The 12,386-nt window shown below is 53.2% G+C and overlaps 1 protein-coding gene across 2 annotated transcripts in view; it reads left to right on the top strand.

Moving 5' to 3' along the window:
• The window catches only part of NRG4 (neuregulin 4), a 96,250-nt gene extending 84,816 nt beyond the window's left edge, over positions 1–11,434 (top strand). For both annotated transcript variants that reach the window (XM_075897357.1, XM_025186209.2), the window contains one exon: positions 11,293–11,434. In XM_075897357.1, coding sequence (XP_075753472.1) covers positions 11,293–11,393 — 101 coding nt within the window. In that variant the 3' untranslated portion in view covers positions 11,394–11,434. The remainder of the gene's footprint in view (positions 1–11,292) is intronic.
• Positions 11,435–12,386: the final 952 nt, after the last annotated feature.

Here is a 12,386-nt window from a genome sequence, read left to right as displayed (position 1 = left end):
ATATGAGACTGAACACATTTATTGAAGAACTCCCTGAAAGCAAAAAATCACATTTCAAAGCGATTGTCTTTGAGGGACAGACAATTTCTCATATAGTGCTGCAAGCAGCTCTCAAAGCAGCAGACACAGCCACAAGAACTACAGCCACAGCTGTCACTATGAGGCAAGCCTCTTGGTATAACTCCTCGGCCTTCCCTTGACAGCTTCAGCCAGCAGTAGAAGACTTGCCCTTTAAAAGGGAAAAACCTCTTCTCCACGAAGACTAACAAATAATCTCCTATCTTTAGCCATTCTCCTATCTTTAGGGAGCCAGACACCTGCAACGAGAGTGAGGCAATATAGGTATCAACCATATCACAGACCCAGGTACCCACAACCCCCATTCCAATAACACAGACAAGAACAAACCCCTTGCCAACAATGGGGTTGAAATAGGCAGCAGAGGCAATGGTCCCAGAATAACAACTCCAACCTTCCTTCACACTTCAATAAGCAAATTTGGAAATACAGTCGAAAGACTGAAAACTAGATCACCCTCTCCAGAACCCCAGAATCTTTGCAAACTTTTTAATTTTTGTTTACTCCCCTTTCTTACATCAATGGGAAGTAATTACCTCAGGGTATGTCTACACTACAAAGTTAGTTCGAACTAACGGACGTTAGTTCGAACTAACTTTCATAGGCGCTACACTAGCGCTCCGCTAGTTCGAATTTAATTCGAACTAGCGGAGCGCTTAGTTCGAACTAGGAAAACCTCATTTTACGAGGATTAAGCCTAGTTCGAACTAGTGGGAGGCTAGCCCTCCCCAGCTTTCCCTGGTGGCCACTCTGGCCAACACCAGGGAAACTCGTCTGCCCCCCTCCCGGCCCCAGAGCCCTTAAAGGGGCACGGGCTGGCTACGGTGCCTGTGCCAGGTGCAAGCCTGCCAGCACCCAGCCAGCAGACCCTGCACCTGGCACGGCTCGAGCCAGCCACCTGATGCCCCCCAGCCCTCCCCCTCTTCCCGGGACCAGGCTGGTGGCTCCCGGGAGCTTGCCCGGGACCGCAAGAGGTGGGCACCCGCCTGGGCTAGTGCGGACATCGTGGACCTCATCCACAACCTCCGCACTAGGCACAGGAAAGTGGCCGGCTAAGGCAGGAGAGCTGCCAGCCTGGCCACCCAGGAGCAGGTTTGCATGAAAATCAAGGTGGTCCACTGAGACCCCCGACCCTGAGCCCTGAGCTTACAATGGCCGTACTGGGTCAGAACAAAGGTCCATCTAGCCCAGTAGCCTGTCTGCCGACAGCAGCCAACTCTAGGGACCCTGGAGGGGATGGACCGAAGACAGTGACCAAGCCATTTGTCTCGTGCCATCCCTCTACACCCTTCCACAAACCTTGGCCAGCGACACCACTCCTACCCCCTGGCTAATAGCACTCCATGGACCCAACCTCCATGACTTGATCTCACTCCCCTTTAAACTCTGATCTAGTTCTAGCCTTCACAGCCTCCTGCAGCAAGGAGTTCCACAGGTTGACTCTTTGCTTTGTGAAGAACAACTTTCTGTTACTAGTTTGAAGCCTGCTACCCATTCCTTTCCTTTGGTGTTCTCTAGTCCTTCTTTATGGGAACTAATGAAGAACTTTTCTGTATGCACCCTCTCCACCCAACTCCTTCTTTTAAAGACCTCTATCCTGTCCCCCCTCTGTCTCCTCTTTTCTAAGCTGAAAAGTCCCAGTCTCTTTAGCCTCTCTTCATCTGGGACCTGTTCCCAACCCCTGATCATTTTAGTTGCCCTCCCCTCTCCCAGTCTCTCTCTTCCCCTCTCCCACCTCCTTTTCCCAGTCTCTCCCAGTTTTGTTCAATAAAGACAGATTCCATTTTTGAACACAATTGTCCTTTATTTTGTACATCAAGAAGAGGGGCTAGGAAAGGATAAGTGGAAGGAGGTGAGGGAGGAATGGGGTACGCGCCCCCGATGGGGAGGACTGGGCTGGCTCTGCGGGCTTTTGGGGTGGAAGCTCTCCTGCAGCCCCCCAATTGCCCCCTCTCCCCAGATGGCAGCCTGCGGCAAGTGCAGCTGGTCTGATGGCTGAGTGCTGTGATGTGCCCAGTGTGGGGTACTCCGGGCAATCCAAGCCAGGACTGCTTTGCAAGCGGGGCACCCCTGAGTACTGTCTGTCCGGGGTGGGGGTCGGGACCCTTTAAGCACAGTCCTCGGCTAGCCTGAGACAGCAGGTCCACGCTCTAAGTCCTCTTCTGATGCCCTGCCGGCACTGCTTCCGGCCATCCTTAAGCCTGGTTCAGGGTCCACTTAATGTGGACATGCTAGTTCGAATTAGCAAAACGCTAATTCGAACTAGTTTTTTAGTCTAGATCCGTTAGTTCGAATTAGCTTAGTTTGAATTAACTAATTGGAACTAAGTTAGTTCGAATTAACGTTGTATTGTAGACATACCCTCAGATAAATGCAAACCATCTCATCCCCTTTCTCTCCCTTACCTCTCCCTACCCCGGCCCTCTTCAGGAACACATCTCATGGGGTCATTTTACAACAGGAGATTGTAAAACCTATTACAACTAAGGTCCATAGAGCTGGTTCCATCACAATTTCATAGAACAGGATTTTATTCCCATTTATTCCTCATAGAAAAGAGGACTGATGGGTGGAGACCTATCCTAGACCTCAGATCCCTGAACAGATACATAGAGAAACAGAGATTTAGAATGGTTACCCTAAACACAAAGGCTACATCTAGACTGCCATGATTTTCCACAAATGTTTTTAATGGAAAAGTTTTCCGTTAAAAGCATTTGCGCAAAAGTGCGTCTAGATTGGCACGGACGCTTTTGCGCAAAAAAGCCCCGATCGCCATTTTCGTGATCAGGGCTTTTTTGTGCAAAACAAATCTGAGCTGTCTACGCTGGCCCTTTTGCGCAAAAGCTTTTGCGCAAAGGGACTTTTGCCCGAACAGGAGCAGCATAGTATTTCCTCAAAAAGCACTGATTTCTTACATGAGATCGTCAGTGTTCTTGCGGAAATTCAAGCAGCCAGTGTAGACAGCTGGCAAGTTTTTCCGCAAAAGCAGCTGCTTTTGTGGAAAAACTTGCCAGTCTAGACACAGCCAAATATCCCAGCTCTAGAGACGGGTGACTGGTTTTCCTGTCTCAACTTATAGGATGTGTATTTCCATATATCCATCAGACCATCTCATAGGCATTTTCTCCATTTCACTTTAGGTCCACACCATTTTCAGTATACAGTCCCGCCCTTCGGACTCTCTTTAGCTCCAAGAGTATTTTCCAAGATGTTAGCAGCAGTCACTGTCCACCTCAGGAGACAAGGAGTCACCATATATCCTTACCTGGATGACTACCTAGTTAAAGCGAGGTCCAGACACGAGTGCCACCACCACACTCACATGGTGCTAAACTGCTTTCACTTTCTTGGCCTCCTAGTGAACCAAATCAATGCTTACACTTTCACAGTCCATCCAATTGATTGGGGCACACCTCAACTCTGTCACAGCCAGCGCCTCCCTCCCTGCAGACAGATCCACTCACATCAGCCACCTGGCACTATCCCTCCAGGACATGCCTACAATCACTGTTCTCGACTGCCTCCGACTTCTGGAGGATATGGCTTCCTGCAACCCGGAGGTGCCCCGTGCATGACTCTTTATGAGGTGTCTTCAGGGTTGGCTCCTAACCCAATATCCATTCGATGACCAAAAGACTAACAATGCCACGCTCAGTTAAGGCATCACTAAAATGGTGGACAAAAATGTCCAACCTAACCATGGCACACCCTTCCAATCCGTAAAACCCACAGTGGTCATTACCACGGACACCTCACTCACCGGCTAGGGCACTCACATGGAAGGAAGAACAGCTCAAAGTTTGCTGCGGAGCGAGCTCTACACATCAATATTTTAGAACTCAGAGCTGACCGCTTAGCATGCCAAAAATTGCTCCCTCAAGTCAAAGGGATACATGTCCATGTTTACACAGAGAATATGGCATGCATGTTCTATGTAAACCACCAAGGCAGAGCACGACAGCAGCCTCTGTGCAAAGAAGCCATAGCCCTCTGGAACTGGGCAATAGCACAGGATAACCGCGTATCTGCATGCCATCTGCCCGGGGTACTCAATACGACAGCAGATGCCCTAAGCAGAGCCCTTCCCGAGGAACACAAATGGGCGCTAGATCACACAATCCTGATGAAAATATTCAATCAATGGGGTCACCCTACATAGATCCATTTGCCACCAGATCCCAACAGGAAACGCATGGGCTTTTCGTAAAAGGGATGCAAATTAGACATATCGCAATTGCAAATGAAGCGGGGATTTAAATCTCCCCTGCTTCATTAGCATAAAAATGGCTGCTGCTTTTTTCTGGCTCAGAGCTTTGCCGGAAAAAAGCGCCAGTCTAGACGCGGATCTTTCGGAAAATAAAGCCTTTTCCAAAAGATCCCTTCTCCCTCATTTTAAGGGGACTATGTATTGATCCAGAGCGGACATAGGGAAGCAGTCCTTAGGGGACACTTTGATTTAACATGGAATGCTACACTGCTATATGCATTCCCCCTCCTCAACAGTGTCATTATAAAGGTACGGAGGGCCAAAGCAAAGAGCATCCTTATAGCGCCATGTTGGCTGCACCAACTTTTGTTTCCACTATTACTCAGGATGACACAAAACCATCCAATCACACTACTGTGAATCCCACACATCCTCCGTCACCCACAAATCAGGACACCTCACCCTCAATTCCCGATACTCCGGCTGACAGTGTGGCACCTCAATGGTTCACTAGCATAGACCTCCAGGCTGTCTCTACACTGGTGCGATCTCGCGCAAAAACTTGCTGCCTGTCTACACTGGCCGCGTGTTCTTGTGCAAGTAAACTGACGTTCTAATGTGTGAAGTCGGGGCTTCTTGCACCAGAACTCTGACACTCCCGCTCGGGAATAAGCCCTTTTCCGCAACTGATCTTGTGCAAGAGGCCAGTGTAGACAGCCAGCCAAGAGATTTTGCGCAAGAGCCGTCCAAATGGAAAAAAGCCCTAGTGACCACTTCGACACTCCATACGCGCAGTCTCCGCTCCGGACTTCCTCGTAACCCAAGCCTCCTTAGAAGTGCACGCAGCCTGCAGAGGCCACACGGCAGATGCACCTCTGCCACTGAGCTCTCCCACGCGGTTCTGCTCCTTCAGCCCTAGCACCACTCAGGCTGGCCACTCCAGGGGGGCACCAGCAACCTGCACCCCCAGCGCAGGAGGCCCCAAGGGGCAAGAAGAGGTGCGCCCCGTCCTGGTCCCATGTGGAGATCGAGGCCCTGCTGGACCTCTGGGCCCTCCATGACCCCCGTGGCCGTAGGAAGAATGCGAACATATTCTGCTGCATGGCCCAGGCACTCTCCCATCAGGGCCATGCAGCCCGGACCCTCAAACAGGTCTGGGCCAAAGTAAAGGAGTTGTGCCTGGGCTATGTCTGGGCCAGCAAGGGCCAGGGGGCAGGAGCCAACAGCTGCCCCCATTACAAGCGCCTCCATGCCATCCTGGGACCCTCGGTGCCTGTGGACACCAGCAGGCGCCCCCTCATCACCAGGCACAGCAAGGCGGGGGATGAGGTGAAGCTGCCCACCGGGTCAGAGGAAGAAGACAACGAGGGAAGCATCGTAACCCTGCACCTCGAAATGGTGTCAGGCAGCCCGGATGTCTCCCACATGTCGTCGGAGTCCGGGGAAGGATCCACTGGTGAGTATTGCACTTTGCACTCACAAGGGCGGGGGGAACCCAGGTGCCTGGGGGAGAGGGAGCGTCACTCAGGCAGCGTGAGCTGCACACTTTGTACCAATATGCAGCATGTGCAACCACGTGCAGCCTGGTGACTGAGCGGCATGTGGCCGCAGCAGGCAGCTCTAGGGCACGCCTGGGAGTGTGCTGCTCGCACACATCTGGACCAAGGGGGAAGGGTGGATGCTGGCTGGAACCAGCTAAGGCCCCAGGGGCTCAGGCCAGACCCCACACCTCCTGAAGGGTGCAGCACACAGACAGCTACTCCTGGGAAAACTGCAGCGTCACAGCCCTGTGAACATGGCCCCCACTGAACCCCTCGCCTGCTCCCGGTGCCTTGGCTGGCCCCCCAAGGGAAGTCCTGCCCTGTGGCCACACATGTCCCTGGTTCCGTCCAGGAGACATCCCACGTGATGGGAATCTGAGGGTATGTCTACACTACCCCGCTAGTTCGAACTAGGAGGGTAATGTAGGCATACCGCACTTGCAAATGAAGCCCGGGATTTGAATTTCCCGGGCTTCATTTGCATAAACTGGGTGCCGCCATTTTTAAATCCCTGCTCGTTCGAACCCCGTGCCGCGCGGCTACATGCGGCACTAACTAGGTAGTTCGGACTAGGCTTCCTAATCCAAACTACCGTTGCTCCTCATTCCACGAGGAGTAACGGTAGTTCGAACTAGGAAGCCTAGTTCGAACTACCTAGTTCGTGCCCTGTGTAGCCGCACTGCACGGGGTTCGAACCAGCGGGGTTTTTAAAATGGCAGCTCCCCGCTTATGCAAATGAAGCCCGGGAAATTCAAATCCCGGGCTTCATTTGCAAGTGCGGTATGCCTACATTACCCTCCTAGTTCGAACTAGGAGGGTAGTGTAGACATATCCTGAGAGCCCAGACCACCTCTGCCAGATGTGCTCCCAGGCACTGTGTGGGGATTCATCTCGCTCCCTGTCAAACACCATTGATTAGCCCAAAGCCTCACAGCCTCCACCGGCAGGGAGTCCCACAGGTTAACACAACACAAACGCCCTCCCACCCTCCACGGGGCCAGGACACAGACCAGTAGTTCCAATACATGGAGGAGGACCCTACTCCAGAGGCGGTCCTGTATACAAACATACAACACGGGGGTCAGGGGGGAAACTGAGTGGGCCCAAACCACATTACTGTGGTGTCACCTGGGCTCAGGGGGGGAGGGCATGGGGTGTGGGGACAGTGACCGGGCTGCCTGACTGACCCATCCTTTCTTCTCTTCCCTGCAGCGGGACCAAGCACAAGCCGAGGACCCTCAAGTCCTGCAGCAGCAGTACCCCCAGCCACCCAACCACCAAGGCAGAGGCTCCGCCACCGGGACCAGCTCCTTCGGCGCCACGTGCAGGCCGTCAAACGCGTCAAGGCAGCCATCACTCGGCGTGTGGAGGCGGACCCGCAGTGGTGCCAGGAGGCCTGGGGCGCCTTCCAGGCCCAGTGCGTCCGCATGGTGGATTCGATCGCCACCCTCACTGCCCACATTGGCCATGCCATCCATTATGGCAGTGGTCCCCAACCTTTTGAGGTTGTCGGGCACCAGGGGGCGTGGCCATTCGCCCATCGGGCGCTAGGGGGCGGGGACACTTGCGCGCCCGGGGGCGCCCCCCCCATAGCCACATGCCCGGGGGCGGCCCCCCCCATAGCCGCATGCCCGGGGGTGGGGCCCCCCCATAGCCACGCGCCTGGGGCCAGTGCCCCCTCCAAGGGCTGCGCGCCTGGGACCAGCACTCCCCCCGCCAAGCGCCGCGCGCCCAGGGCTGGCACTCACCGTGCGCCATGTGCCTGACGCCAGGCCAGCCCTGAGCACCTGGCTGGTGCATTCAAATGCCCCTGCGGGCGCCATGGCACCCGCGGGCACCGTGTTGGGGACCACGGCATTATGGCATGGCATTGCACCATGCCCCCGCCATCCCTCCCCTAGCACTGCCCCTGCCCCTACCCCCTCCTGCAATGGCCCCTCCTGCTCCTGCCACTCCTGCTCCTCCTTCCCACCTCCCCGTGCAGCCTGCCCCGATGCAGCCTGCCCCCCATGTGCAGGTCCGCCCCCACAGGAGCACTCGCAGGGGCCACTCCTCCTCCGAGTAGCTCCCCCTCCCAGTTCAAGATCTCTGCCTCTCCCCCTTGTAAATAAAAACATACAAGTTCTTTCTGTTCAAAACAAAACTCGTGTTTGGTGTTTATTGGGAGATAAAGGGAGGGGAGGGGAGAGGAGGAGGAAGGTTAGGGGATCGGAGGGAGTTGTCAAGGGAGACCGAGACGACCCTACTATGGAGCCTGGGTGAACATGTCCGTTAGGGCCTCCCGGATGCACACCCCATCCTGGTGTGCCTGGCAGATGGCAGCTGTGCGGGGCTGTTCATAGCCCTGGCCCTCGGCTGCCATCCATGCGGGGACGAAGGCCTCCCCTCTCCACTCCACAAGATTGTGGAGCACGCAGCACGCAGCCACTACCTCCGTGGCATTCCGCTCACCCATCTCGAGATGGGTTAGCAAACACCGGACGCGGGCTTTCAAGTGGCTGAAGGCGCACTCCACAAGTTTGCGGGCCTTGCCAACTAAGGGAGCACATTGGGAGCATCCCTATGCAAACAAGAGGAGACTCGCAAAGGGATCTGAGAGGCCCCAGGAAGTGCTGCCTACAGAAGGGAAACAAAACTGCTGTTCTGACCATGGCCAGGAGGGACACTTCAGGAGAGAATGTTATTTTTTTGACTTGTAGCTACGGACATAGGTTGGTAGTGAAGTGTTGGGTCCGGAAAAAAAAACTTGGCAAAAATAGTGGTTCCTGTCTGAATGAATGGGACGCCCACCACTGCGCTAGTTGACTTTGGTTATAATCAAACCCTCATCTGAGCAGATCTGGCCTTACAGAGATCGGTGGAAACCTGGTCCACTTGCAGTGCATCCACACAGATATTAAACCCTGCCGAACTACCTGGGTGATGCTGGAAGCCAGGCAGAGGGAAGGATACTGCTTGGTGTTGGTGGCCTCAAAGTTAGTCTACCCAGTGGTCCTATGATGTGATTGGCAAGGCTTCACGGACCTCCTGAGGGACTGGAGCACCCGTACTGTGAGGGACTATCAGGCAGTCCAGGGCTTTATAAAAGAGTGAGTCAGTGGCCAGGGAGCTTGTGAACAGGGAAGGTGTATCTAGACTACAGGGTTTTGTCGACAAAAGTGGACTTTTGTTGACAAAACTATACCTGCGTCTACACTACCGCCAAGTTCTGTCAACATAATGTTGACAGGACTTGGCAGTTTTGTTGATGGCAGTAAACCTCATTGTACGAGGAATAACGTCTTTTGTCGACAGAGTTCTGTCGACAGAAGGGGTTATTGCATCTACACTGTTCTTTGCGTCTACGCACTCATGTCGACAAAGCAGCTTGCTTTGTCGACAGAACTGGATGTAGTCTACAGCAGTACACAGACAGTCCAGGAAGTTTTTGGAGAATGTTGGGGATAACTTCTTGGTACAAGTGCTGAAGGAACCAACCAGGGGCCATGCGCAGCTTGACCTGCTGCTCACAAACAGGGAGGAACTAGTAGGTGAAGTAAAGGTGGGTGACAACCTGGGAAGCAGTGATCATGAGATGGTAGATTTCAGGATCCTGACCAAAAGAAGAAAGGAGAGTAGCAAAATACACACTCTGGACTTCAGAAAAGCAGACTTTGACTCCCTCAGAGAACTGATGGACAGGATTCCCTGGGATGCTTACATGAAGGGGAAAGGAGTCCAGGAGAGCTGGCAGTATTTTAAAGAAGCCTTATTAAAGGCACAAGAAGACAAAACAATTCCCGATTGTACTTGGACGAGAAAAGGGAGACAGAAGATTTGGCATTAACTTTGGTAAGTAGTGTGGAGTCAGAATATTTTTAATAATTGTGTTACATTTGTATGAGGAGCCAGATTCTGCAGCCCTCACTTACTCTAATAGTTCCAGTCTAATGGGTCTGTTCACGTAAGAAGCCGCGAGTGTAGACATAGCCAAAGGGTATCTCTAAACTACATCCCTCTTTCGAAAGGGATGCCAGCCGAAATTTTCTTCCCCTGAAATATCCTCATGAAAAACAATCAGCTGACAGGGACATTGATCTTTAGTTTGGAAAGCATCTGGAGATTCTCTGATTAATGCTGCTACAGCAGTAGAGGTTTATAAAACATGTATCTACACATTCATTGCTTCTGAAGAGCTGCAGATTGGTCCAGATGCTGTACATTCCATACTAAGTTTACACAGAACTCAAACATTAGCTGCTTACTATGTTTTGAACAGATTTTTTTTTTTGGCTCCACTCAGTAGTACGTCTAGACTACAAGCTTCTTTTGAAAGAAGTGTTTTCAAAAGAGATTTTTCAAAAAAGCTTCTTTCAAAAGAGAGCATCTAGCCCTCCAAAGCAGATCGAAAAAGCAACCCACTTTGTTGAAAGAGAGCGTCCAGACTGCTAGGATACTCTCTTGCAAAAAGGGCACCTGGAACCACTTCTGGCAGGGCATAAGGGCAGCATTTAGTTTTGGATGCTACTGCATAAGTCTAGCAGAGACCTGTGCTTAGAGGGACCTCCCTGGACAGCTGTTTCTCTGCTTCTGCTGGGCACTTGCTACCTCTCAGAGGGATAGTATAGTGTACTCAGGTTGTTCATCTTTCTTGGATGCCACAGAAGTTTGGTTTTGTGTTGGTTTTTCTGGTTTGTTTTGTAATTTTTTTGTAATTTTTTTTAAAATGTTTTAATTTTTGCCAGGGAGCTAGAGCTGGCACTGGGCAGGCAATGGCCCCACACTCACATGCTGCAGCTTCTGCAGCACTTCCATGATACCATCATGCCGGTCCTGCCCCATCTGGACTCAGACCTTGGTCTTGAGCGCCTCACCCTTGGTGTAGGACCAATGCCCTTGCATCCAAACTTCTTAGTGGAGAGGCAATTTTGGAGGCTGGATGCTGTTCTGACTGGTGGGACTGCCTTGTCTTGGGGTGGTGGGACGACCAGCAGTGGCTCCGAAACTTCAGCATGCGGAAGGCCACATTCCTGGAGCTATGTACCTGGCTTGCCCCTGCCCTCCAATGACAGGACACCCATTTGCAGCCTGCCACCCCCCTGGAGAAGCGGGTGGCTATTGCCCTGTGGAAGCTGGCCACCCCCAATAGCTACTGCTTGGTGGGACACTAGTTTGGCATGGGGAGGTCCACCGTTGGGGCCGTCTTGATGGTGGTATGTCACTCTCAGGGGACAGTCCCTGTGGGGGGCGGGAGGCTGGAAAAGGGGGACTGTCAGGAAAGGGCAGTGGGAGATGGAGTGTGAGTGTGAGTGGGGGGGCTCCTGGCTTCATCCAGCCCTGCTGCTGGGGGGTTGGCCTGAAGGGGAGTGGATCCTGGATCCTTTGGGGAAAGGGATTGAGTGAGGGGCACCATCCAAGTAGAGAGGGCTCAGGTACCTCCTCTAATTCCCTTTTTTGTGTGTTTCTATATGTCTCTTTCTGCAGGCGGTGAGGGCCATCAACTCAGAGCTGCTGCACAGGATCATCTACCTCAGAGACCTGGACACCATCGTGGCTGGCTTTGCTGGCCTAGGATTCCCGAATAGTGAAGGAGCTCTCCATGGGACACACATCCTGATCAATGTGCCACCCCATCGAGCGGCAACAGGAAGGGTTACTTCTCAATGGTGCTGCAGGCCCTGGTTGACCACCGGGGACAGTTTACAGACACTTGTGTCGGGTGGTTGGGCCAGGCACATGATGCCCACATATTTAGGAACTCAGACCACAGGCTGCAGGCTGGAACATTCTTCCTGCAGCGGAACGTTGCTTGGTGGGATGTGCAGATGCCGAGATTGAAAAGAAGGATGGGGGATGGGGGAGGGGAGCAGGAGCATGGCATGCAGGAGGAGTGGCAACAGGGACAGGAGCTGGGAAAGCCATGACCTCCCGTACTGTGGCACAGATGGTAGTCCGCTGCTGGATGAGCTCGTCTAATAAGCAGTCATGTCACACAGCATCTGCTTGTGTCCCTGCTGCGATAGTCTCCTTCATTTCCTGGAGGATGCCAATGTGTTTCAGCATCAATTCCTGGTAGACACGTCAGTGTCTGCAGCTGCAATGGACCCAGCATGGTGGCGGGGCTGGTGTAGCTCAACCCTCAGGCATGGCTGGTCTTGCTGCAGAGGACAAGGAGAGGCAGCCAGTCATGTGTGCACACACTGTCCTGGAGGACGTGCCGTCCTTGTAACTCTCCTTGAAAGGGGATGCTGATGTTCTGATAGCAAGTCCACGTGTGGCCTGGCCAGCAGCCCTAGCCTCACAGCGGCCCTGAGGTGCCAATGGGACCATCCTGCCCCGCCCCTTTGGCCAAACAGCCCAGGGAAGTGTCCACCCATAGTGGGTTCCCAGGTGTTAGAGAGAGGCCTGCAGTGGCCTGACCTTCCCTGCCCCTCCCTCCACCTAAACGTGTCAGCACTGTCTGCGGGAGCGGGTGGTGCTTCGCACGTGCACACATGGCCGCGTGCTATGTGCGACACGCGTAGATCTGTGTGAGGTCATGCATGCGTCCTTGTGCACAGCTGGCTTCCCACAGTGTC

This window comes from Pelodiscus sinensis, chromosome 14, assembly GCF_049634645.1.
Source record: "Pelodiscus sinensis isolate JC-2024 chromosome 14, ASM4963464v1, whole genome shotgun sequence".
NCBI classification, from domain to species: Eukaryota; Metazoa; Chordata; order Testudines; family Trionychidae; genus Pelodiscus; species Pelodiscus sinensis.
This window is presented reverse-complemented; position numbering and strand designations above follow the sequence as displayed.